This window comes from Myodes glareolus, chromosome 10, assembly GCF_982192425.1.
Source record: "Myodes glareolus chromosome 10, mMyoGla1.1, whole genome shotgun sequence".
Classification (NCBI taxonomy): Eukaryota; Metazoa; Chordata; class Mammalia; order Rodentia; family Cricetidae; genus Myodes; species Myodes glareolus.
Window position 1 is genome coordinate 88,561,805 of NC_142035.1, and position 27,756 is coordinate 88,589,560.

The 27,756-nt window shown below is 43.0% G+C and overlaps 1 protein-coding gene across 1 annotated transcript in view; it reads left to right on the forward strand.

Annotated features, from left to right (window-relative positions):
- Ptprj (protein tyrosine phosphatase receptor type J) overlaps positions 1-26,632 on the forward strand; it is a 164,995-nt gene extending 138,363 nt beyond the window's left edge. Inside the window, exons 11-24 of the mRNA XM_087910890.1 lie at positions 679-969; positions 3,348-3,479; positions 5,104-5,314; positions 5,424-5,548; positions 6,550-6,637; positions 8,473-8,514; positions 9,426-9,513; positions 10,586-10,676; positions 13,664-13,737; positions 13,826-13,960; positions 16,050-16,169; positions 19,491-19,651; positions 20,286-20,421; positions 22,972-26,632. Coding sequence (XP_087767016.1) covers positions 679-969; positions 3,348-3,479; positions 5,104-5,314; positions 5,424-5,548; positions 6,550-6,637; positions 8,473-8,514; positions 9,426-9,513; positions 10,586-10,676; positions 13,664-13,737; positions 13,826-13,960; positions 16,050-16,169; positions 19,491-19,651; positions 20,286-20,421; positions 22,972-23,130 — 1,853 coding nt within the window. The 3' untranslated portion in view covers positions 23,131-26,632. The remainder of the gene's footprint in view (positions 1-678; positions 970-3,347; positions 3,480-5,103; positions 5,315-5,423; positions 5,549-6,549; positions 6,638-8,472; positions 8,515-9,425; positions 9,514-10,585; positions 10,677-13,663; positions 13,738-13,825; positions 13,961-16,049; positions 16,170-19,490; positions 19,652-20,285; positions 20,422-22,971) is intronic.
- Positions 26,633-27,756: the final 1,124 nt, after the last annotated feature.

Here is a 27,756-nt window from a genome sequence, read left to right on the forward strand (position 1 = left end):
GAAAACTTAGGGAAGGGGGAATGTATTCTTATTAAGGTGTCATGTGAGATGCCTCATGAAAAGGTTAAATGGAAAGGTGACTGAGCAAAGACCTGAGGGAGTAAAGAGCCAAATACATGAATATCACAGGGTTTTGACCCCTGCATTATGGGCAGGGGAGCAGCCAGTGAGAGGCCCTGAGGCTGAAGACAACAGTGAGGGCCAGGAGGCATCAGAGCTTGATGCTTGGCCTCTAAATTTTCCTATGATGTGGTTAAATACTTCTGTGGCTTTAAGTGACCCTTGTTCAGTTAGATACATCCCACCTGATCTACTTGCTTGCTTGGTGGTTTGAGTAGTGTCTCTGGGGCTTCCTACAATTTCAGCCTTAAGCAAGAGAAAACCCCATATGAACAAGTATGGCTGGGATGGATGGAACTGAATGTGGTTCTTCTAGAAGAGCAGCAAGCATTCCACCTGCTAAGCCATCTCTCCAGCCTCTTCTAAGAATGCTGCATGGTGACTGACACTAATGTTTCCTTTAATCCTCAGACAGTCTGCACTGAACCCCAGAGCAATAAGGTCACATGGTCTGCTATCGCTTAGTCCACTCAACTATCTCCTTGCTATCTCCTTTTGTGCTGGGCCAGGTCCTCTGCTTCCCGTGAGCCTCACCTTGCTCTGTATTTTGCTTTGTAGAACCTGCACCAGTGGCCTTCTTCCACTGTGAGATGGTCCCTAAGGAGCCATTTCTGGTCCTGAAGTGGCCCTGCCCCCCTGGCGTGAATAAAGGCTTCAAGATAGGGGTCAGGAATGACACTTGGAACTATACGGCACTCCTGGAAAATTGCACTTCAGAAAATGACACAGAATGCAAGAAAAAAGTACCAGATTTGACGTTTTCTACCTCGTACAACATTAGCATTGTCACCTTGTCTTGTGAAAAGATGGCACTCCCCACCCAGAGCACCTGCACCACTAGCATCACAGGTATTGTATTGCAGCCCAAAAATCCATTTAGGATGTTTACATTCCCTTAAAGTATTTTTTACCAGCGGACTGTTTACCTTGTTCTGCAGAAATCCAACCGGAAACTGCAGAGTAAGAGATATGTGTTCTACATCCTGAGTGATTCTGTGTTCTGCGACCTTACAGAATAGCTTGTTGCCATGTTTCATTTTGTCTTCCTTTCCTCTCTTCCTCTCTCCTCTCTTCCTCTCTCCTCTCCTCTCCTCTCCTCTCCTCTCCTCTCCTCTCCTCTCCTCTCCTCTCCTCTCCTCTCCTCTCCTCTCCTCTCCTCCCCTCCCCTCCCCTCCCCTCCCCTCCCCTCCCCTCCCCTCCCCTCCCCTCCCCTCCCCTCCCCTCCCCTCCCCTCCCCTCCCCTCCCCTCCCCTCCCCTCCCCTCCACCTCTCTTATAGTATGGAGTTCCCTTATTGCATTTAAGAAAGGCATTTTTAATAGAACTGTTCAAATATATACTAAGTCCAGACAATAGGATGAAACTCATGTCTTGTTGGGACACTTGCCAGCATTCAGCCACTCTCAGCACATTTATGCCCCTGCCTTCCTTCTAAGCTGTTATTGGAAGGGTGACTCCGAAACCTGATTTGACCATTGGTTGTGTTTGTAAATATTACACATGGATCACTTCAAGATAAGGACTTTCTTCTTTTCTTTCAAATGTAGCCATACTACTATGACAACTCTGCTTATGGGAGAAGACTTAGAAAGCAACCCCGTTATTGTGCATGTGGTCAGGGTCTGCTGACAAGAGCCTCACTTGCTCTGGGGAAGAAAAGACCGTGCGCTCTGCAGGGCTCTCCTCACTGAACCCTTCATATGCATTTCTCTCCTTTCTCCCTTCTCCCCCACCCCTCTGTTCGGAAAGAATTGATTTTATTTTATCTATCCATTGCTCCTGTCTCTGCCTAATTTGTGTTTTAGTTCAACTAGTGGAGTGGTGGTGTTCTATCTTCTTTTGTGGTTTTTGACTTAGATAAATTCTTCAAGGCTTAAGGATATTTCTTCTAATTTCTAAAGAACTAGTGGTTGTTCTAAAAGGGCCTCTTACTTTAGGGACCCGACTTGGAAAGTGGTTGAGGTGTTTTATAGACAGAGGCTCAGAATAGATAGGTGGACCCTGGCTTGAGTTCAATTTGTCCTTTTTACCAGTCACGTGATCTTTAGAAAAGGTAATTAACCTTGCAAATCGTCTCAGTTGTAAAAAGGAGAAACAGTACTTACCTTCCAGGACTGCTGTACTGCATATTACACATGGAAGACCACACACATGGCTGCTCAGGTTGTGTACTAAACAGTCTCACGAAAACAGCATGCATGGGGCTCCCTAAAGCTGTGCAGCACACCATGGTACCCGCCTGTGCACTCTACTTCGGCTTTGTACACCATAGTGGGCACAGTGAACATTTCATTTCCCCCTTTCAGCATCTCTTTTCATGTTGCCATCTCTGTATGAACTGCTGAAGAATAGAGACCATGGCTGAGTCTCACTTGTCATAGAGCATAGAAGCTCATCAGAACTAGACACCTCTGGTTTGGGGCTGTAGTTCAGTTGGTAGAGCACTTGCTTAGGTCAGACATGAAGTTTGAGTTCAGTCTCTGACACTACATAAACTGCATGTGGTAGCACATACCTATAATCCCAACACATGGCAGGTAGAGTCAGGAAGCTCAAAAGTTCGATGTCATCCTTGGTTATTATAGGGAGTTCAAAGGTAGCATAAGCTATATAAAAATTAAACATAAAAGGGGAAAATAAGATGAACAAATATGATCATATATTATTTTATTCAGCGATTCTCAGTTTTTTAAAACTGGTATCTTGCTTTTACAGATGAATATTTATAAATTTATGTATTTAATACCAGTTAAATTCAAAATTGCATTTTCTCTCGATTGGGAAGTATTGGAGAAAAGGAGAGTTGGGGTGAAAGTCTTTGCCGGGTTTGTTGCTTAGTTCCTGTGTGCTGAGGGTAAGGGATGTGTGTGTGTCATGGGGTTGGGCAGGTAAGTTTAGTATTCCAGAGGAGGAAAGAGAAGGAATGAGTTTCTGGAGTTGTGGAAAAGCTGCCGTAGTGTGCTGCTGCCAGTCTTGAGGTGGGAAGTGTGATATCCCTTCTGACATCTAAATTCTGGGAGAGCTGATGGTAAATGTGGGGGCATCTATGGAGTCACTGTCATTGGGCTTGTTCAGAATCCAGGTATCTGCACAGAACCTATTCCCTTCCTGCCGCCTACCCTCTCTGCATACAGCTTCCGGGACAGGGGCGGGTCTTGGAGAGAGCATTTGAGCACATTTTCTCCTTTGATTTTAAATGTTGGGTGAGTCTTCTGTTTTATATTTTAGACCCACCTCCTCCAGATGAATCCCCTAATATTACATCTGTCAGTCACAATTCAGTAAAAGTTAAGTTCAGTGGTTTTGACGCCAGCCATGGACCTATCAAAGCCTATGCTGTCATTCTCACCACTGCAGAAGGTAAGGAGGGGCCAATGTGGGTTAACTTGTGTGACAGAACCATCCTGATTACTTTCTTATTGTTGTGATAAAACACCACGACCCAATCAACTTATGAAAGAAAGTGTTCAATGGGTTTATGGTTTCAGAGGGCCAGAGTCCGTGACGGTAGAGTAAATGCGCAGTGACAGGAGCATCTGAGAGCTTACATCTTGATCCACAAGTAAAGCAGGCGTGGGGGTTTCGGAAACCTCAAAGCTCACTCCTAATGACAGACCTCCTCCAACAAAGCTATATGTCCTAATTATTCCCAAACAGTTCCACCAGCTGGGGACCCAGTGTTCCAGTGTTTGAGCCTGGAGGGGCTGAGTTGAACCACCACTGTGAGCAATGCTGTAACCCACAGGCACATTAGTGACATAAATAAATTGTGTCTCTGTACTGTAGCCTGTACTGCAGACTCACAGGGAGGCTGGCTGTTTGCTTGGTGCTGTAAATGATCAGATAGCAAGTATTTTAAGTTTTCATGGCCTTGCAGCCTCTGTCACAACTATCTAACATCTTTGTAATGGTGTGAAACCATGTATGGAAAATTTATGAGGGTGAGGGTGCCCATCCCCACAGCTGTTTACACACAGGTAGTGGCTAGATTTGGCCCATAGGCTCTCACTAGTCAATTTAGGATGATTTTCTCTTGAAAGCAAGTACAAAAAGATTGCACTTGCTAGTGGACTCTGTGAAGGGCACCAACTGGATGGGAGGGGAGGTGAACTAGGATGATTTTTCTGTGCCAGTTAGAATGGTGTCTCTGATAGCTGTGTGGGAGTGTTTTACCAAAACCAGGGCTAGGGAGATAGCTCAGTTGATAAAGTACTTGCCTTGCACAGACCCTGAGTTCAGTCCTTGGGAGCTACATTACAGAAAGGGCATTGTGATATGCCCTTGTAATCCTGGAGCTGGGGAGGCAGAGACAGGAGGATCCCTGAGCTCCCAGGTCAGCCAGCTTAGCCTGGAATGAAGTTCCAGGCTAGAGAGAAATCCTGAGTCACAAAAGGTAGGAGGTGCCTGAGGAATGATAGCTGAGGTTGTCCTCTGACTTCCACACACACACACAGACATACATGCATACAAAGTAGCTCACACACATGTACCTGCATCCTGATGAATACATATAAACAAAATGTGGAGATCACTTTCTCTGACTTTTAAAATGTTGAGTCTGTTTTTAACCCCTTTGTCATTGAATGTGTTTTCAACCAATTTCAAACTCAGACCCATGTTGAATGAAAAAGATCCTGTTACATGCTGCCCAGGCCACTCAACACCAGCAGTTCTTGGGCCAGGAGATCAGGGCTAGGAATCCAGCCCCCAGCATGTGCAGTGTGGCTTTGGTCAGGTTTCTGCTAGCTCTCTGCTCTTTGTTTTTCTTGCTTGAGAATAGGGATCATATGCTTTTGTGGGAGACTCACGATGAAGGAATGAGGTGATATAAGCCAAATACTAAGGATTCACCTGCTCCTAGAACTGTTTGAGAGACGGGCTGCTGGCATCGTTACTCAGCACCTGTGTTGTTCCGGAGGGTTTTTTTTTTTTAAACACTTTTGTCTTGCTGCTGTCATTCATGATTTGCCTCTTTGTTCCTTAGCTGGCCAGCCTTCTGCAGATGTTTTGAAGTACACATATGGAGATTTCAAAAAGGGGGCCTCGGATACTTATGTGACATACCTCATAAGAGTAGAAGAGAAGGGACGCTCTCTGGGCTTGTCTGATGTCTTGAAATATGAAATCAATGTGGGGAACCAATCCACCACCTTCGGCTATTACAACGGAAGGCTGGAGCCTCTGGGTTCCTACCGGTAATATGAGTCCTTGCTGTTGGGTGCTGAGCCTCATGAATTTAAGATTCTACATACTAAGGTGGTAGAAACATCTCAGTTTCCTTATTTTCTCCATTGTCCCCCATAGGGTGTGTGTTGCTGGCTTCACCAATATTACTTACAACCTTCAGAATGGTGGACTCATCAATGGGAATGAGAGCTATGTTTCTTTCAGTCAATATTCGGATGCTGTGTTCCTGCCTCAAGATCCAGGTAGAGGGAGACAAAAGCCCTAACATCAATGCAGTGGGTTTTCCACCTTGTGTCTGCAGAAGCCTATTGTCTCCGTAGGCACCTATAAAGGTGGAGGTGGCTGGTTTTCTCCTCTCAGAAACTGACATATCCCTTGGCCTTTGGGCTAGCTTAGCTCCCCACTCTGCTATCCTTAAAAGAGGTGCTCCCCACTTCTTCTCTAAAACCAGCCACACTTCTAATCTGCAGATTACTTAGTCCTTTGCTTTCTAAGAGTCACTTGTGGGCCCATGTGCCAACAAACATGTTCAGTTTAAAGAGTCCTTGAATGTTCATATTAGAAGGTACCATAGCAGTTGTCTTATCTTACGTCTGTGTAGAAATAAGGCTCCTAAGGCCCAGTGTTGCACAGTGACTTAAATGTAAGCCTGAAGTTCTAGCCTTAGACTCCTTGTAAAGTGCTCGTTCTATCCAGTATCACAGACCTAGATATATGGGAATTTCAGGGATCAAGGTGAGGGTCCCCTCTTCTGTCAGTATGGAGAAACAATGACTTACTGGTCTGTTCATTTGTTTGTCATAACTGATGAGTAGAACAGATAGCCCAGAAGCAAAATTCAGGGATTCCCTTTAAACAGCCCATATAAATGGCAGGGGTAGGGGTGGGAGGGGGGAGGGGGAAGGGCTTCCATGCTGTGTGTGTGTGTTATTGTAGGTACTTCTGCTCATAAGCAATGGGAAAAAACACTGATCTCTCTCAGGTCACTAAATTTGCAGCTGAACTGAGACCAGCCAGGGGTTGTGATATTCTCAGGACCATCCTGATAATGGTGGGCTCAGGGTGAAGAAACAAGTTCTTGAAAGCTGGTTGTAATTTTATGTCTAAAGACATTTACTTTCCCCCTATGTGCACCACACTCCCTTTCTCCCTGAATCCTGTGTGGGTCCTGGGCTGGTTGTTGGTGTAGCACATGGCCCTTCATGAATGCCAATTGAAACGCCTCTTGTTGGGCCTTCCCCAGGTGTCATCTGTGGAGCAGTGTTCGGGTGTATCCTTGGTGCCCTGGCCATTGTGGCTGTGGGGGGCTTCATCTTCTGGAGAAAGAAAAGGTGATACTGCTTATTTAGTTGGCGTGTGCTGTTGTTTAAGAAAACCTTTTATTGTAAGGCATTGGAACCATTTGTAAAATCGGGAGGAACAATTGAAAGTTCTTGCCATCTGGCCAGACTTACTTCCTTTCTGACTCCAGTTGGGTGATTTGATTCTGAACCTCACCCCAACCACATCAGACCTACCTACTGTGTGGGATGCTGTGCGGGATGCTGTGCGGGATGCTGCTCTCAGGCCGGGATCCTAGGAATGTGTTAAGAATTTCATATGATTTTAGAGTTGACCAAGTTTGAACTTAAGTTCCACTCTGACTAGCTGTTGGAAGTGGCTTAGCCTTAACCTCTTCCTCTGTGGTATGGGAATGAGTGCTGAGGAGGGTTGACAAATGTCTTACTCCATTGTTTTCTACCACCACCCTGTGATGTAGTTAGTTAGTGGTACGGCAGTTTCATTTTGGGTGCCCTCTACCTCATGGACTTCCCAAGACTCTAACAGGCAAGTCTTAAAAGCCCTTCTAGGGTTGCAGAATCAGTATTGGAAGCACCAAAGAAGAACTTGAACTTGGTCTTTGGACTTTCTCTTGCCTGACTGTGGGAATCCTGTGTTGGAATTCACTTCTTGCCAGGTGCTTCTAGCTAGAAACTCCCACCTTGGATTTGGCTTTTTCAACATCATCCTCCTGTTTTTGTTTTTTTTTTCCCTTTTCCTGAAACAGTCTATTAAAATATCTTGGGATATTTCAAATGTAACAGAGGTAGCCTTGGATTCCTCGTCCTTCCACCTCTGCCGAGTGTGCTACCCAAGCCTATTCCAAAAAAACAGTAGTTGCTTTATCTCCCCCTCAATAAATCACACAGTGTCCCTTCTCTTCATATCACTTAAATCTTTTTTACTCTACTAAAAAATGAATCAGAACCTAGCTCAAAAGCTGGAATGTCAACAGTCAAGTCAATAGGGCACAGGGAGTGAGGTCCTAGTAAGAAGCTGATGGGAAGAGTTGGTCTGAACCACACAGTGGAACCTGTCTCAAAACCTGTAAACCACCACCAAACTCAAAACTCAAACCCATGGTGGTAAAGAAAATACCCACAAGAAAAGCAAAGAAATTCGGTAACCCATAATTACAACAAACCTGCTCTTACCATTTTCATGTGATTATGATGCTCACCCCAGTCGAGTCCTTTTAGATACATTAATAAGACATGATGGAGGGCTTCATTTCAGTATCATTTTAAGTAGCTGCCTGGTATTTGCCATCATTTATTTATCCATTTTACTGGATATTGTAATACTTTTGACTACAGTTACATGTCCTTGTACCTAACCTTTGGGCATGCTCACGATTATTTCCCTGGCTAAATTCCAAATAGAACATTTACTGGGTAAGTGGGCATACTTTTTTCCCTCCGATTTCGGTACATGCTGCTCAATTGCAGTTTGTTTCAGCACCAGGTGGAGCTGAGTCAACAGTGCAGGTGCTCACAGTGGCAGCTTTGGATTTGACTTCCTTTCAGGGCTTTCCCCCTCTTTGCATTAATTTACACACACTCTCACACACGAAAATTTCTAAAAATTGCTTGAATAGATTTTTGATTCTTTTCAATAAAAAGAAAGAGTAAGTGTACTGATTTTTAGTTTACATTCCCTGCTTGGTCTGTTAGGTTGAGTATCAGAGAACAGGTTTCTGTTGGCGGTTATGGACTGGTGAGCAGGCTTCCATTTACCTGAACTACTGCCTGAGAAGAAGGTATCCATGGATGTGTGAAAGGTGACAGAGCAGGCAGGATGAAGGTCTTTGTCTGTCTAATGGGCCTTTTTTTCCCTTTCAAAATAGGAAAGATGCCAAGAATAATGAAGTGTCATTTTCTCAAATTAAGTAAGTCTGAGTTACAAATTTATTTTAAGATTCTCAGTCTCCCAGTCTGTTCAGTGACTATCTAGAGCATTTTTTTTTTTGATAGAAATAGCTGGCATTTTTTCCTGATTGACAGGTTGGCCATAATCTTCTGGAATTTCTTGCTGTTTTCTGCAAGGATTCTTTGTTTTATTGTCCTCCTGAAGTTACTTTTATTTTTGTTTCCCCATATGCTCTTCAGTTTTATTAACAAATAGGATTCTCTGTGTGTATCTGGTGTACCTGTGTGTGTAGGTATGCATCCCCACAGGTGCTCAGAGGCCAGAAGGGGGTGGCTCTGTCACTACTTGCTGAGTTCCCTGGAGACAGCGTTCTTGCTAAGAAGCAGCAGTCCTCTGCCATCCTCCTGTCTACCCAAGTTCAGCACTGGGGTTATAGGTGCATGTGGCCATGCTGGTGTTTTTATTTGGGTGCTGAGGACTTGAGTAGCAAGCACTCTGACCCACTAAACTATCTCCACAGCACCCGCACAAGGTAATTGCTATATTTTACAAAAGTGAGTGGATTATCAAGAGCCAAGCAAAAACAGTTATTTCAAGTCACAGATATTGTCAGTTATAGGATAGGGCTGCTTTTCTGATTTGCATCTCAATGGTTTTTAAAATAACATTGCATTGATCTCCAACCCATACCTCTCACTGTGTCTGGCTTTGTTCTTTTGAGTTGATGCTTACTTACTTCTAAAATGAGTACATCTAATTGATTTCCCCCTTTTTTCCTTTCCATGATGAAGACCTAAAAAGTGAGTAGCTTCATTTTTATATCTTTCATTTTGATATTCTTTCATTTATATTTTATATTTTGAGTTTGAACTTAACTGAATGAAAAATAAGCAAAAATGAAAACCCCAAGAAGTTGTTTTGTTTTCCTAGATCCAAGTTAATTCGAGTGGAGAATTTTGAGGCCTACTTTAAGAAACAGCAAGCTGACTCCAACTGTGGGTTTGCAGAGGAATACGAGGCACGTGGTCACAAACTGTTTTGCATTGTGGTAAAACTTTGGGTGAGAGGCAGCCTAGAGGGGAGAGAAGATTATGCCTGTTCCTCTGGGGCACCCTGCTGTTGGCTAGAAAGCTCACACAGACCTTCATTTTTGGTGGAATATGTGTTTAATCTTGTGGCTACCTGAAGATTGTCCAGAGAGAGACAGAAATGGGGAATTCAAGCTAGAGGACCATTAACTAGGGTCATTAATAAGCTACACGAGCAATGGAAAAGCCAAATGGGCCATTCGGAGGTCTGGGGCTTGGCAGACTCTGCTACTTTCTGTCCCCCAGACTGGCCAGGAACCGTCCTTACTCAGAAGTGCTCCCTGGTGCAGATTCTACTTTTGGACTCCTAGAGTCCTGCCCACAACTCCGACACAGTCCGTCCTCCCCCGTCACTCGGGTCCCACAGGCCTCAGGTTCTCTGTGTATTGATTGTCTTTATGCTGCCTAGTTCCCTCTGTAGTCTGCATGCCTCACTCTGCCTTGTCAGGCTGGTGACTCCTGACTGTCCAGCCCCAGAAGTCGAGAATCCTCTTTCTCCTTGCATTTCCATCTCTGATTTAGTTTAAGTGCTGCCCTATCAAGTACCATAAACAGGGGAACTAAGGACAAATATCCATCTCACTGTTCAGGAAACAAGAGGCTCAAAATCACAGTGTCGGCAGGGCCTGCACCCCCTTAACCTCCAGGGGAGATCCTGCCCTGGTTCTCTCAGTTTCTGGAAGGCCCCATTGTCTCTTGGTTTGGGGGAAGCATGGCTTCCATTTCCGTCACCCACTACCATCACTACCATATTGTGTTTCCTCTTGTGTGTCTGTGTCCCATATTATAACAACATTGTCCATGTTAGGTTAAGGACCCACTGTATTCCAGTGTGACTTCATTTTGATTTCTTGCTTCTTCCATGGCCTACTCATAGGTGTTGGAGGTTAGATGCTCAATGTCTCTTTGCACTTAGCAGTAGTCAATCCATTCTGCCTCTGCATTCCTAATTTTTTCTACCCTGTGCCTGATTAAATATATAACTCACTTATTTGTTTTCAGGATCTGAAGCTGATTGGAGTAAGTCTACCTAAATACACAGCTGAGGTAGCTGAGAACAGGGGGAAGAATCGCTATAACAATGTCCTGCCTTGTGAGTGATTTTATTCCTGTCTTCCCTTTGTCACTGGCCATCTCTTGAACAGTAGAGATATGGGGAATCAATAGTACCCACTTGCTGTTTTTACCACCATTCAGTACCAGATAGTCCCACAACCATTTACCTAGAATGAGCTAAGTACTCTATGAAGAGATATTACATTTAATTTAATCCTTACAACCACAGTTTGTAGAGTAGGTGGTGGAATATTTATTTCACAAGTGAAGAAAATAAACCTCCATGTTAGGTGACTTATTCAGAGTTGCATTCCTCTCATGTTCAGTTTGTTTTGTTCTGAAAGGGGCAACAGGAAAGCAGGTACAGGGTCACACTCTCTCCTTACCCAGATCTTTGATTAGATGATAGATAGATAGATAGATAGATAGATAGATAGATAGATAGATAGATAGACAGACAGACAGATAGATGGATGGATAGGCATGTTCCACAGCTAAATGATAGATAGATAGACAGACAGAAGGACGCGCAGATGTACATATGGACAGATGGGTAAAATTCTAAATTTGGAGTTGCGGAGATGGCTCTATCAGTAAAGTTCTTGCCGTCTAGACGTGAGGTCCTGAGTTCAACACCCCAGTGCCCACAGTGCACACCTATAATCCCTGCACTGCCGAGGGAGAAGAAGCCCTTTCCTGCTTTTGAGAGTTGCCTGTGTCTGTACTTGTGCTGATTGGTTTTGACTTAACCTAGAATCACTTAGGAAGGAGAGTCTTAGTGAGGAATTGCTTAGGTTAGCCCATGTTTGGGGGGCATTTTGATTGATAATTGGTAATTGACCTAGCCTATTGTGGGCAATACCATTGTGTAGGCAGGAGGTTTTGAATGGTCTAAGAAAGGAGAAATCTTGCTGAGAGAGCAAGCAAGCAAAGGTTCATTTCTTCTCTCTCTGCTCTTGCCTGTGGACATGATACTTTAAGTTCTTGCCTTAACTTCGTCAAGATTGATGTGATCTGGAATTGTAAGCTGTGCAAACTCCCTCTCTTATATTGCTTTTAGTCAGGGTGTTTATCACAGCAAAAGAAATGAAACCAGAATAGCAATTACCCAACAAAGTGAGAACAAACTGAAGAATAGAGAAGGGTTAGTAATGTGAACTCTACTATAGGAAGTCTGTTGGTGTGAGAGTTAGCACACAGAAAGGAGTATCAGGGGGTCTGAACCATGCTCTGTCTGGTGCTTGGCTTTGTGGGTGGCTTTTGCACCAAGCCATTTAATGATTTCATTGTTTTAATTTGAAGTCATGCTTTTCTATTAGCTTGTATTTTAAACTCAGTGTCTTTTAAGTCGTCGGTTCTTTTTCCATTTCTTCCCTCATACTTGTCAGTGGGTCTTGGCCTTGAATGGAAAGAAGTGCTTTTGTAGCCATGCTGGGGGAGCTGCTATGCCTCTACCCTCCTGAGACTAACTCAAAACTCTGGCCTGCCATTGGAGAGCTTTGGATCTGGAGTGAGGGCTGGGGTTTGATGTCTGGGTGGTGTTTCTATTGAGAAAACCTTTCTTGACACACACATCACTACTGGGTTTACTATTACTGTGCTACTCTGTCCCAGGAGGGTCAGGCAGTGGAATCCGGTGGGGACAGGGAGCTGTCCTTGATACCCATGACTTATCCTGACATTTGGAATTCCTCAGTTATTATCACCTCTGGCATTATTATCATGGGCAAGTTTGTGTGTATGCTTTTTAAATGAGAATGATATTGAGAAAATGTGTGAAGTTGGTATTTTAGACCTCTCCATTCATAGTAGTTTTATGCATTCAGTTTAGTTTTAAATTTAGAGGGGTTTGTGTGTGCATGTGAGTGTGTGTATATGTGTGTGTGTACACATTGAGGCCAGAGGTTGACACTGGGTTGTCTTCCTCAATTGCTCTGCCTTTTTTTTTTAATTGAAAATACTTTTTAAATACAATATATTCTGATTATAGTTTTCTATCCCTCATCTCTCCCCAGATCCTCAACATCTCCCCACCCATCCATTTTTGAGACAGGGGTCATTATTTATCCTGGATCTTGTTCATTCACTTAGATTAGCTGGCCATGGAGCTCCAAGGAGCCTGTTTCTTTTTCTCTAGTGCAGGGATTATAGGTGTGCAGTGTGGGCACTAGGGTGTTGATGATGGAGGTTACTGATGGGCACTAGGGTGATGATGATGGTATGTTACTTCAAATTTAGAATTTTATCCTGCCTGTCCACCCATCCATCTATCCATCCATCCATCTTTAATTTATTGATTGTTTATATGTACAGGTGTGCACGTGCCATGATGTGTGTGGATGTCAGAGAGCGACCCATGGGAGTCAGATCTTTCCCTCCATGTGGCCTTGGGGATCAAACTCAGGTCATCAGGCTTGGCAGCAAGCCCCTTTAAATGCCTGATCTATCGGATGTCTTTTCTGACATACTAGAATAGGCTCTGAGTTCAAATTCTGTCTGTTGTTTCCCCACATAGAAGGACTTGGAAATGTCCCTTCATCTCTGAGACTCCTGATTTCTTTATCTTGAAAGCTTATGAGGTGGTTTTGAGATGTGGATAGGGTTACCCAGCACCTGTCCTGCTCAGAGCAGACCCCCAAGGCTGCTGGGAAGGTGGTAAGAATGTAGACCTTGCTGCCAGGCTGCCTAGGTCATCCTAGCTCTCACGCTCAGGCTGTTACACAGCGTCTCTGCGCTGCAGTCACAGACTCCGCAGGGACAATGAAGTGTGAAGCAGTGTGTCCGCCAAGGGCTGCCAGTTGGTACTTCTAAAAATTCCCTGTGTGGGGCAGGAAACCCTGACTGCCCTAAGGGACGAAGAGGGAGGAGGAGAGGGAGTGGGGGGAGTGGGAGGGTGTTGGGAAGAGGGGCGGAAATGGAAACTTTTATAATTTAATAAAATTTACTTTTAAAAAAAATTCCCTGTGTGCAGCTTTCCTGAAACTTGGCTTAGAATGAGGCTCTTTCTTTCTTTTAATGCTACAGATGATATTTCCCGAGTCAGACTTTCAGTGCAGACCCATTCGACGGATGACTACATCAATGCCAACTATGTGCCTGTAAGTGCTGGCTGCTCTGCCCGGTGACTCCTCTGAATCAGAGCATTTCTTTCTGTGTCTTGAATGATGACTGAGCTTTCTATTCTAGGGCTATCATTCCAAGAAAGATTTCATTGCCACACAAGGACCTTTACCCAACACTTTGAAAGATTTTTGGCGTATGGTTTGGGAGAAAAACGTATATGCCATTGTTATGTTGACCAAATGTGTGGAACAAGGAAGGGTAAGTATCTTTTGAAAAAAATATATAAATTAATTATTGTTGTCGAGTGTATTTTAAAATCCATTTGTTTTTTAAAAGAACACTCTTCCCTTTGTTAACACCTTTGTTCTTAGAAAATATGTTCTGTATTTTTAGCTTTCAGAGAGGTTTTACAAAAGTCTTGAAAATACATTCTACAGTGTTCCCCTGTGAGCTCATATTAATGTCTGTGATTGTATCTGTGCTGGAGTTAGTGAGTGGATGGAACTGGGTTAGTGGACACGGTGGGCTTGGAACCAGGTATCCGAGACCATACAGCTTGGCTCCTGTAAAGCCTGCCTCCCCTGTCTCTAAGCAACCAGCTCCTAAATCTCTGATTCTCAAACTTAGTTTTTGACACATTAAACAAAATTTCAGACTTATGCCCGGGCAAGTCCCAGCAACCCTCTCTCTTCCTGTGTGGTCTAGAACCCTCCTGTTATTTCTGTCACAGATATGATCTCTTCTAGGGATAAAGTCTCATGTTTCCCTAAATAGAGATGAGTTGAAAAACATGCTAAATTAAAAAATTGTGTACCTGAAAAATGAAAATTAATGTTACTTCATGGAGGGTTATTAATTGCAATTCTGTTTAGTGTTGGGATTGCCCGGGGCCGTGGCTTCCCTCAGCACATGCTATGTGTTTAGTGTTGGGATTGCCCGGGGCCGTGGCCTCCCTCAGCACATGCTATGCTCTCTGTGCTCTGTGTTCTGTTTGTTTGTTTGTTTCTGAGACAGGGCTTCACTCTTAGCCCAGGCTGGACTTGAACTTCATTCTCCTAATGGCTGGAATAAGGTATTTTCTTTCTTTCTTTTCTTTCTTTCTTCCTTTTTCTTACTTCCTTTCTTTCTTTTTTTTAAATTAATTAATTTATTTATTTAAAATTTCCACCTCCTCCCATCCTCCCATTTCCCTCCCACTCCCCCCACTCCCTCTCCCCCTCGCTCTCCAGTCCTAAGAGAAGTCAGGGTGACCTGCCTTGTGGGAAGTCCAAGCCCCCCCTCCATCCTAGGAAGGTATGCATCCAAACAGACTAGGCTCCCAAAAAGCCAGTACATGCAGTAGAATCAAAATCTAGTGTCATTATCATTGGCTTCTCAGTCCGCCCTCATTGTCAGCCACATTTAGAGAGTTCGGTTTGATCTCATGCTCGTTCAGACCCAGTCCAGCTAGCCTTGGTGAGCTCCCATTACATCAGTTCCACATTCTCCGTAGGTGGACACACCCCTTGCGGTCCTGCCTTCCTTTCTTATATTCTCCTTCCTTCTGCTCTTCATCTGCACTTTGGGAGCTTGGTCCAGTGCTCCAATGTGGGTCTCTGTCTCTGTCTCCATCCCTTGCCAGATGAAGGTTCTATGGTGATATGCAAGATAATCCCTCCCTCCCTCCCTCCCTCCCTCCCTCCTTTCTTTCTTTCTTTCTTTCTTTCCTTCTTTCTTTCTTTCTTTCTTTCTTTCTTTCTTTCTTTCTTTCTTTTTCTTTCTTTCTTGTGGTTTCTTTTCTTGAGGAGTGAGAATTAGCACCTGAGTCATCTGCAGGGTGTTTCTCTCTCAGCCCTCCTTGTTGAGAGTGGAGTCTGACAGCTCAATGCTATGGCTGCTGGTGGCCAGGTGTTCAACGTGAATGGTGCTGTCCTAGGTGGTAACTGGAACTTGTTAGACATAATTCCTTAAAATTGATTCTTATTATGTTCTGTGTATGATGTGTATATGTGTGTTGGAGAGTGGACACGCCACAGCAAATATGTGGTCAAAGGTCACCACAGATTTGATCACATATGTGATGTTTCTGGAAATGAGATCTGAGTCCCAGATGCAGGCCTCCAGGCTTGTGCAGCAAGTGCTTTTTGCTGCTGAACCATCTCACAAACAGGATTCATTTTTCTTAAAGATTCATTTATATTATTTGGAATTATTGGTACAGGTGCAAATATGTGTTTGGGTCAAACAGAACCAGCTGAGGAACTAAACAGTCCCAATGTCAGCCTCATGACTTGCTCTTCCTCGTGAAACTTTGATGATGATGGGGGTGTGATTCCTGTGTTTTCATACAACCAATCCTGTGTTCTAGACCAAATGTGAAGAATACTGGCCTTCCAAGCAGGCTCAGGACTATGGGGACATAACTGTGGCAATGACCTCAGAGGTTGTTCTTCCGGAATGGACCGTCAGAGATTTCGTGGTAAAAAATGTAAGTCAAGATTGATCTGAGAAAATTATTGGATATGAATTTGGAAATGGTATATATGTTGAAAATAACTAATATTTGATGAATGAGAAAGTGTTTTTGCTTCTTCTTCTTTACAGAATTAAAATGCCCATAACAACATGCTCTCTGAGGAGCCCTAGCTTCATTATTTTGAGGGGACTTTTGTGTCTTTCCTGACTAAATGAGTCTTATGAGCATGGCTGTGTCAGTGATATGCTTTGGGGTGGGTGCTTGCTGCTAGGAATAGTTCTTACTAATTCCAAGGTTCAGATTCTGGGGCAAATGCACTGTCCTCCCTTCCCTCCAAAAGTTAAAAAAACAAATCCGCTTAAATCATAAGACATTCTAGGAACTGAATTTATTTTTCTTTTTTAAAGAGTGTTTGAAAGTAGAGAAAGTGCTCTGAGTCAACAAAGATATCTACTTTAGAGCTTAACATATTAGGGCTCTGAAAGTGTTCATCCCTTTTAATCTGATCGGCTCAAATTTGAGTCACTGACATAAAGAAATAACGTGAAATTCAGGCATGGACTCATTAGTTACAGATGAGCATTGTTTATTAGTTTACTAGTTATTATTATTGATTATTAGTCACAATCTCAGTATTGTTTATTTTTAGAATGTTATTTATAAGGAGTAGCTCCTTTAGGAAATGAGTAAGCTTTGTGTTTATTTTCATTTCTCTTGGGTATATGTCCAGTGTCTGCTATTTTATTATTACATGTTCTTTGATAATTTCATACATAGTTGCAGTACATTTAGATCATACCCACCTCATCAGCATTATTTGTGGTGGTTGAACAATTTGGAAACCACATACATAGCTTTTGGAGAATGGATAACTAAACTCTGATTTATGTGCATACTGTTAACACCATCCAGCTTTTAGAGATACTATATATGTAGGTGACATACAGCCAGGCTTTTACCCCTGCTGCTTTGTTCAGCTGTGAATTCAGCCAACCTGGGATTGAATAAACATAGTGTTTGTATTTAACATGTTCAATCAGGTCCATCATTCCCTAAGCCATACAGTATAATAACTATTTAAATTAAAATGTGCTAGGTAATACAGTTTAGAAATGATCTAAAGTATAGTCACATGTTGAATGGCAGGGGTGTATTCTAGGGAATGTGTCTGTGTGAACATCATGGACTGTACTTAACCCTGGATAGTATAGCCTACTATGCACTTAGGCTGTATAGTGTATATGACTGTGTGTGCAGGTTGCATACACACATGGTTGTATTACTTTGAGAACCTGAACATTCACAGACTTTCCTGGGATCAATCCACATGGATCCCGAGGAATGACTGTAATTACCATGAGGAGATGTGAAAAACTAGTGTCAGTGGTTCATACTAGGAGACAGTATTTTAAGACAGAGACAGAGTTTTAAGGTAGTGTCTTACTAGGTAGCCAAGGCTGGCCTTAAATTCATGAACCTCTGCCTCAATCTCAGTACTGGAAGTATAGGTTTATGTTGCCATACTTAGCTTGGGGCAACATATATATTAAAAGAATATATATATATATATATATACTTTTATATTTTTATTATGTGTATGTATACATACACATACACACGATGCATAAAAGAAATGCCTAGAAGTAGATTCAGTGGTGTTGTATTTTAACAGGGGCTGATATATTGGGTCCTAGTTTGTAGGAATGAACCTTAAAGATTCCTGAAGATATAGGTAAGGCAAAGTATATGAAATACTACTTCTTACTAGTTACTGATTCTCAAAGACTCTGGTCACAGGAATTATTTCAGGTCCTTCTTTGGAGATGTTGAGCACATAATAGCCTGACCACCTCAGTAAGTAAGGTCACAGTGAGTGAGGAACCTTTGAAGTATGTCGTGCTTGTTTCTGCAGCCTTTGCCCATTTAAGTTGACTGACGTATCTGTTATCCACATTTGCTTCTGCTTAGGGTTCACTGGGGAATTGTGCATAGAGTTGGCAAAAATGATTAAAGAAAATACTGTTGCTCTCATTGTGTTTATATCAAGGAAACTACAGATTCTAGAGATTTCATGCTTCCCACTGAAGTCTTTTCTTATTTTAGGACCCAGTACAGGCTTTCACATGGCATTTTCTACAATAGTGTTTTGTAATTTTGTGAAATGCATACATACATTTCCTTCTATATATGAGAGCATTACAGACAGAGCTCTGTTGTTTTGACTACCACCCCTAGTCTGAGTCCCTCGCCCCTGCCCCCTGCTCCTGCCCCTCTGCAGAACTGCTCCCAAGAACTTCTACTTTCCACTGTTTTTTGTATCTCCTCTCTTTCCTGCTCCTTGCAGCTGGTTTCTTTTCTCAGTAAACCCTTATGATAACATTTATGATGCTGGTTATCTGTGGTGAGGTTTCCCAGGGTCCTCTCCCCTATTTCTCAATCTTTGAATAATATAAATTTATTGATTTTATAATGAATGAACGTTAAAAATTAGCTTCAGTGATGGAGATGCCCAGTGCCCAGCTGTGGGGGACATATGTAAGGTCTGACAGACAAATGAGTATAGTTGAATCAAGGACAGGAAGGGACAGGACTGGCCCCAGAGGCAGATCTTTGATAATTCCAGGCACATGCTTGGTCTAAAGTAGAATACAAACTGGTGTAATTGTTAGATTTGTTAAAATACTGTCTCCTGCCTGCCAGATGTTGAAATGGCAGACTGTGAGTTTGTGTGTGTGTGTGTGTGTGTGTGTGTGTGTGTGTGTGTTCCTTTTGTAGACCCCTTTAGTTCTAAATATTTGCTCAGTGTTTCCTGGTTGTATTACACAGATTATCTGGAAAGCCCAGGATTTACCAGGTGTCTCTTGCCCAGCATGTGCTCACCTCCTGACCATACTTAGGGAAATGATTTTGGGATTTAAGGGAAATGTCATTTCCAAGTGGACTGAAGAATGGGGCTCATCCAGGAGGAGCATGTGTGTGGGTATGGGGCTCTTACTGACTGTTAGCTGAGAACAGAAGTGATATAAACTCAAAATTGAGCTGGATGTCTTTGTTCCATGTGGGGTGACTATCAGGGGCTCACCCCCATTTTTTCTGAACCTCCGCTGCATGTCTTTAGTGGGACATATGAGGCCCTTCCTTCCTGGCTGTGTTATGAAGATTTGGTAATGGGGATAACCAAATTGAAATTGGTTATTGGAACCATTCCTGCCTGGCTGCCTGTTGTTCTGCTTGTGTGATACAGTTCACCGGCACTGCTTGACTTCTCTCATTGTTGTGTATTGCTGGGTACCCTTACTGTCTAGATCTCTAACCCATTTTGTTGGCTTCTAGATGCAGACAAGTGAGAGTCATCCTATGCGACAGTTCCATTTCACCTCCTGGCCTGACCATGGTGTTCCTGACACCACTGACCTGCTCATCAACTTTCGTTACTTGGTCCGAGACTACATGAAGCAGATTCCTCCTGAATCACCAATCCTGGTGCACTGCAGGTATACCTAGTTGGCAGCTCATGTATGTGTGACAACTTAAAATGTAATGGTATTTATGAGCAACACCCCTCAAAGCAACACCCAAGAGGAAATGCGATAGATAGTTGGAAACTCAAGGATAGTCTGCAAGAGGGTACCAGGAACTTAGTCCCTGAGCCATGAGACTGTATGTAAAAAGGAGTTAGCAAGCTATATAGCCTGTGGGCCAGACAGGGTTAGCAACTTGTTTTTATATATAAAACCTCATTGGAACATAGTCATGCCCACTGATTTACATATCATTTGCATTGCTTTTATACTGCAGTGGCATGGTCTGCTGAGCTGAAGATATTTGCCATCTGGTCATTTACAGAAAGTGCACACAGTCCTACAATAGGGCTTCATAAATAAGTGTAACTTTTTGTCCTAGGCTTTAGGACCATTGAGTATCATGGAGTATGAGATGGTTTAGCAAGGTGTTTTGTTTGTGACATTTAACTCAAGTGAGTTCCCCAACTTGCTTGAAGATGCAGTTGAGCAACAAAGTTTGTGTTAGCTTCAAACAGTGATAATGGAGATTTGGGTACTGGTGGGAGAACTGAGAGATCCATGGTGAAGGCAACTGGTAATGATGACTCATGTCTCTGTTTTCTAGTGCTGGAGTCGGAAGGACGGGCACGTTCATTGCTATCGATCGTCTGATCTATCAGATAGAGAATGAGAACACCGTGGATGTGTATGGTATTGTCTATGATCTTCGGATGCACAGGCCTCTGATGGTACAGACAGAGGTGAGGCCCCATCTGCAGTCTCTGAAACATCAAATGGAGTCACATGTTGGGCTTGAAGCATTGGACTTTTCTAGATATTTTTGACTCTTGGTTGTATATTTCTTTGCAGGTTCTAATCTAAATTGTAATTAAATCACCTGACACAGTAGCACCAGTGGGAGCACACGTGACAGTAGCACCAGTGGGAGCACATGTGACACAGTAGCACCAGTGGGAGCACATGTGACACAGTAGCACCAGTGGGAGCAAACATGATACAGTAGCACCAGTGGGACCACACGTGACAGTAGCACCAGTGGGACCACACGTGACAGTAGCACCAGTGGGAGCAAACATGACACAGTAGCACCAGTGAGAGCAAACGTGACACAGTAACACCAGTGGGAGCAAATGTGACACAGTAGCACCAGTGGGAGCAAACATGACACAGTAGCACCAGTGGGAGCACACGTGACACAGTAGCACCAGTGGGAGCACACGTGACAGTAGCACCAGTGGGAGCACACGTGACACAGTAGCACCAGTGGGAGTACACGTGACACAGTAGCACCAGTGGGAGCACACGTGACACAGTAGCACCAGTGGGAGCACACATGACAGTAGCACTAGTGGGAGCACACGTGACACAGTAGCACCAGTGGGAGCACACGTGACACAGTAGCACCAGTGGGACCACACATGCAGATAGAGAGTCTTTACTGCTTCTGACTTTTGAAACAGTCTTCTTAAAGATAAAGAGATTGCTTATTTTTATTATGTGTATGTGGGTGATTTGCTTGTATGTATTTCTGTGTATCATATGCTGTTAGAGGCCAGGAGAGAACTTTGAGTTCCCTGAAAATGGAGCTATAGGTAGTTGGGAGCTGCCATATGGGTGGTGGGAATCAAACCCTTGTCTTCTTCAAGACTTCTGTGGTGATCTTAACTGCTGAGCCATCTCTCCAGTCCTCAAATAAGTCTTTTGGCTTGGTTTCCAGACTTTAGATTTGTAAGACTGATAGTTTTTAGTCTTTGTTTCTAATAAGATCTGGCCATCTTTAAGCTACCACACTTAATGGTAGGAAATAGCACATTGCCCCTGAAGCACAAGTGCAGCAACCCTTGAACAGCCTTGAATGTTAAAGATTCTCAGAGCTCTAGCAAGGTGGCCGAGCAGTGTGAGGGTGCATGTTCTCTGGGATGTGTGTAAAGCTGCTGGATTTACTCTTCTTGGTGTCCTTGGTAAGCTCATATCTGAGGCACGTTCTCATCACAGTGTGGTGGGGAGGAGCTTCCTCAGAGGTGGATATTCCTGGACCAGGATGAGAGCAGAGTAGTCATTTTGTTTCAGGCTGTTACCCTGTACCAATTTAGAAACTTATGAATATGTGCTGTGTTTGAGTCTAGTAGGGAGTGTTCTAGAGGTCTGGATACATTGTGTGCTTTTGGATGAGTTGCATGATTGTGAGAGAAAGAATGAAATTTTGCTTCTGTGTTAGATTTTCATTTTTCTGCTATAGTTTTTAAAGAATTAGAATAGAAATCTTACTATCTGTCTGCAGAGTCTTCTCTCATCTCTCTTTTTCCATTTTTGTGTACTTGTGTGTGCATGCATGCATGTGTGTATAATTGTCTTAGATTACTTTTCCACCTTATTCAGTGATCGAGGGTCTCACAATCAACCCAGAGCATGAAAATATGGCTGATTTAGTTAGCTGTCTTGCTCTGGGGTCACATTCTTTTTCTGAGGCCACACCCACTCAACATTTCCATGGGTTTTTTGGATCTGCCATTTAATCCTGCTGCTGCATGGCAAATGTTTTAACCACAATCCACCCCTCCAGCACCCGATCTCTTTCTCATATTTCAAAAATAACATATGAAAAATTAGCATTGTAGGACTACACAGAATACATTTCCCCTCTCTTTTATTTCTCTAACCCACTTCCTACAGGAAGACTATATTCACCTTTAGATTGTGCTTTGGTTTGAATCCCCACAAACCAATTGGGTTTGAGCCCCAATTGGTGGTGCCGCTTTGAAAGGCTGTGGAACCTTCAGGAAGTAGAGCCTTGCTGATGGAAGGGTCACTAGAGGTGGGCCTTAATGTTTTGTATCTGGGCACCATTTCCTGTCTGCCTTCTGCTTCCTGGTTGTGAATGCAGTGTAAGTGACCAGCTTACGGTGCTCCTGCTGCCATCCTCCCCCTATCATGATGGGTTGTGTCCCTTCTTAGGCTGGGAGCCAGAAGAAACCCTTCTTCCCTTAAATTGCTTCTTGTCAGGTAATTGGTAATAGTAGCAGCAGGTCACACCTGACACAGCAGGTGCTGCAGGACTCTGTATGCTGTGAATATGTGCACACATACATATGTGGAATATTTATTTGGAAATCGGATGATGTTTTACATATAATGCTTCCTTATGAGGTTTTCTCTTACAGTACCTGGTTATGTTTCTTGTCTTTAAACAGCTACCTCTAGATTCTGAACTTGCTGTGCTGAAGTTTATTTTGCCATGGTTTGGGAGATAGCAATACTTATCGGTTCTCTCTCCTTGTCTTTCCTCCCAGGACCAGTATGTGTTCCTCAATCAGTGTGTTTTGGATATTATCAGAGCCCAGAAAGACTCAAAAGTTGATCTCATCTATCAGAACACAACAGCAATGACAATCTATGAAAACCTCGAGCCAGTGAGCATGTTTGGAAAGACTAACGGTTACATCGCCTAGTTCCAAAGCAAACCCTTTCTGAAGTTAACCAGACCGTCACACCCACAGTGAAGGAAAATGCCCTGATGTGGACATGTATTTATATGTCTCATTTCTCAGTTCTTTGTTCTGTTCTGTTAGAACTAACTACCTTGGAGGGCATGAGGCTGTGTGTGTAAAACATGGCAGACAGGGAGTTAGGGCTGTCAGGGGCTGTGGGACAGGTGATACATCAATCAGCTGCATTCCTGATTATCCATGGGTTGGGTTCACTTTTTTCCCCTTGAGAATTGTGGAAAAACCAGGAAAAGTGAGCTACAATTTTATTTTTCTTTTCCAAATAGATTTGTGTTCTCTCTCTCTCTCTCTCTCTCTCTCTCTCTCTCTCTCTCTCTCATTTTTTTAGGACTTTTCTATGATTCACATGCTAAAGCCGGGATTATGTTGGGTTGGATATATTTTAAGTATCAGAGGTCTATTTTTACCTGCTGTATCTTGGAATCTAGCTGATGGAAATACATGACTGTGGGTGTTTATCATGCAGAGAGGGGCACGTGGTGCCTTTTCTGCATGGGCTTCTATTTGAACATGTGCCTTTTTTGAATTATGCTTCCACAGGCAAAACTCAGTAGATATCTCTATTTTTATATTGAATCTCATAATTGGAGAATACAGAATATTTAAATGGTAAGTTAGTATCAGAGGTTTGCCTTCTCAGTAACATTCCTGTTCTCATTTGATTAGAGGAGGCTTTCTCTGTGACCCATTTTTTGCATAGATTTGTGCTCCATTGTTTTTCTTTTTTTCCCTCCCAGTTTTCTTCAAAGACTTCTGTTGGTGACATTTTTATCCCATTGCTTGGTTGAGAATAGAAATTTAAAATATCACCACGATACTCTCTGTGGGGTGGGGTGGTGTGGGGGTGGGAGAAAGAAATTGTCATACCATGGCATACACCCCTTCCCATCCCGTCTTCTACTTTCTCTCATTTCTGTCTTTGGTAAGAAGGATTATTTAAAGGTGCAATATGTGACTTAGTGGTTCACGATGCTCTGGGTTTTTAGTAATGTTTTACTCAGGTTGGCATTTTACGTGTGTCTGTGTTTGTGTGTGTGTATGTGTGTGTGTGTGTGTATGTGTGTGTGTGTGTTTTATAGCATAGTGATCTGTGAACATTTCAGTGTGAACTCAGATTAACCCCTTTTCCCCCGAAGTCCACTGGCTTTAGACTCTATCTGCAGTGACACACATCAGTATCTACTGTATATATAAATACTAAACTCTTACACCAGTCATTCCTATGAATTGAGGTGTACAAAGTTTGATTTGTATCAAAGATGTAATTATTATTTTTAAAACCTCTTTTCACTACACTGCTGCTGTAATTACTTTGAATTTTAAAGAAAATGTAGATTCTTTGTTTGCTTCAGGTGTGTATTCACCAAGAATTTTAGAATTTATGAGGATTATTTTATTGGTACATAATCTGTAAACTTCTCAAGGCATTAACATGACAAGATTTGTGTCTTTTATTTTATCTTGTGGCTCAGGTTATATTTGAGGAAGTTTCTCTAGTAGACAGTGAAGTATATAAGGTCTTATGAAGGAATCACCAAGTCCCTGGAGCCCTGGGGCTGTTTTCCACAGGGACACATTCTGCTGTACGTTTGGGACAATGGTCTCCTGTTGAAGATGAGAGTGGGGTCTTCTCCAAGGTCCTGGTCACTGTAGGCCCTGGGGTAGCCTTCTGGTATTCTGTACCCTGCACTTCACTCACCAGCACTTTGATGACTGTGTGTACATGATCATGAGTATTTGAGGGTCATAGAGGGTGAACCATGGTGCGCTTAAAACCCTTGGTGTGGTCAGAATTGTAGTGCTATATGTGTTCTGGCCCCCTTTCCTTCAAGGTACTGAGAGGATTGAAAGGAAGGCTCAGAATGTCGTCATATTTGGGGGGAGAATTTTGCTTCTCAAATGGAAACTGCACTTTTTGCTAATACCTTTGCATTTTGATGTCCATTTACTGTCAGGCCTTTCAAGGAAAGAACTGGCCAGGGCAGGTTGGGCCCCTTGACTCCACCTCACCAGGGAGTTTGACATTGCAATTGTGAATCAGGGAAGCCATGCTGTCCCAAGGTATGAAGGAGTGAAGCTGAATGTGGACTTATTATCCCCAAATCCCATTTAATCTGACCCCTAGCATGCGCTGACTCTGGGGTGCTATACAGATGGACCTGTCTGGTGATATTTCTGTGCACCATCACCCGGCCTGCTCATTGTGTTAGGAGCCACTGTAATGAATAGCAGGGGGTCAAATCTCGTGCAGTGCCTGAACCTTGCCTCGACTGCCATCGGAAAGGCAGAGGAAAGGACTTGCCCCTAGCCAAGTCCTGTAAAAGATTGGAGTCTCTTAAAAAATGAAAGCAACATAATTATAAACATATTGTATAAAAATGCAAAACACAGAAATCTTCTCTGCTTCTGCCTGTATGAGTCTGGAAAGTCCTTAGGCACCAGCCCCAGCAAGCCACTCACATGTCATTCCCAGGCCCAGGAAAAAGGATAGTTGGCAGAGAGATGGGGAGTTCCAAATAGGCAGGTTACACGAAGGTCACCATGCCATTTCACATCCAGAGGAGGGCTTTGTGGTGGGGTTGGCCTGGCACAGTCAATGGAAAGGGAAGATTAGCATGTTGGTAAGAAGACGGCATGACAGAAGCTGAGGCTGGTCAGAGGTGAGGGGAGGGTACTTCTCTCTGTATGCCCCAAGCTCTCAATGGAACTGGGAACCAAAATTTGAAGAGTGGCAAAATTGAAATGATGTAGCTCCCTGCTCAGATGTATTGACTCCACAGAGCAAAGCAGCTGGTGTAGGACTCACCATCAGTGAAAGGGCTACAGACTGGTGGCTAGCTGCTGTGGAGGATGTGCGCTATTGATGTCTTCTAAGACAGAGACTTTTCCTCCAGAGCTGAATCTAGTGACAATGGGCACCAGAAGGACATTTGGTGTCTGTTCTCTGAGGCCACTTTGTGATCTCCAGGTAGACTTTGGCATGTGGACCCTCTGGATTTGTGCTTTGTGAAAGTTGGAGGCTCTGGGGGGTGGGAGTGGGGAGGAGGTAGGGAAGGGTCAACTATGCAGTCATACTCGCTTTTCTGGGATGGAGAAGCCCAGTCTTTTGTAATGCTTGATTGTGCTTTGTGCTTGTTGAGCTAAACAAGCCTGCTGACAGAAGTTGATTCACCTCAAAACAAAGTCAGAATTCTGTGTTTTCAGACTACCATGTAGCAACTGTGTGTTTAACGACTAGCGTTTTCTTCCTGGGGCACAGAAATGTTGATGCGGACTTTAAACCGCACTTTTCTTGTAACTATTGTGGAATGATGCACATTTCTATGTCTGTTATACTTGGCCAGAGTATTGCTGTTGGTTACTTTTTTTTTAAAGGAAAAAAAATGGCCTGAAAAATCTTTTTTAAAGACTTACAAATACCAAATATAAATATGTCAACACATTATGTCTTTTGAGTCTTTCTTTCCTTTATCCCCACCCCACTTATTCTATGTCTCTACCAAGTATCAAGCACTTTACTGATTTGTTATATTCGACCAGCGCATTCCTAACAAAATCATATTGCCACTGGAATTTTTCGTATTGTTTTCTAGGGTCATTGTTTCAGATACCACAGATGGTGGTTTAAGCCAAAAGAATCATCTTTTTACAGTTCTAAAACCTAGAGGTCAGAGGTCCAAGGATGGCAGGTTCTCGTCTGGTCTCTCTGCCCACATGTAATCTTTCCCCTAGGCTAGCCTTCTCTCTGCCCACATATGATCTTTTTTTTATACAGTCTGAGGATTCTAGTGGTACTGCTTAGGGCCTTTCCACACTATCTTGTCTTACCTTAATTCCTCCTTAGATCTCTTCTTCAAATAGAGTCACATTTTGAGGTCCTATGGGTTTATACTTCAAGATAGGAGAGTTAGAAGATGTGGCTGTGTGGGTGTTCAGGCCTAACGGTGTGACTCTCAGTTTGGTAGGAGTATGCTCACCTTAGAGGGTCTTTTGTTGAGGTGTTTAGGAAATTTCATAATTATTGGAATTTGGTGACAGGTTGTTATGGCAGCTGGTTATTAACCCTCCTCATGCTGCGACCTTTTAATAAATTCCTCATGTAATGATGCCCCACCCATAAAATTATTTTTGTTGCTACTTTTTTACTATAATGTTATGAATTGTAATGTGAATGTTAGTGTTTTTCTGTTGATCTTAGGCCATAGTAGTGGCCTAAGGATCATTCGACCTCCGAGGAGTTATGACCCACAAGTTGAGAACCATTGTGATTTCATCTTTTGTGTCCCTTGATAAAACAATATTTTTGTTGTTGTTGTTTTCGAGACTGGAGCTCATGTAGCCCAGACTGAATTTAAACTCCTTATGACCTTGAATTTCTAACCCTTTTGCCTCCATTTTATGAGTCCTGGGAATAAGCATATATCATCATTCCCAGCACATTTTTGAGTCATTTAACGTGAAATAAAATTTGCATGTGATTTCTTTTAGTATGTCCAAGTTGACTGACTCAAGGTTCCTTTTTTCATAACTTTTCTGATTAGGCAGAAAAGCACAAACCTGGGACCGCTG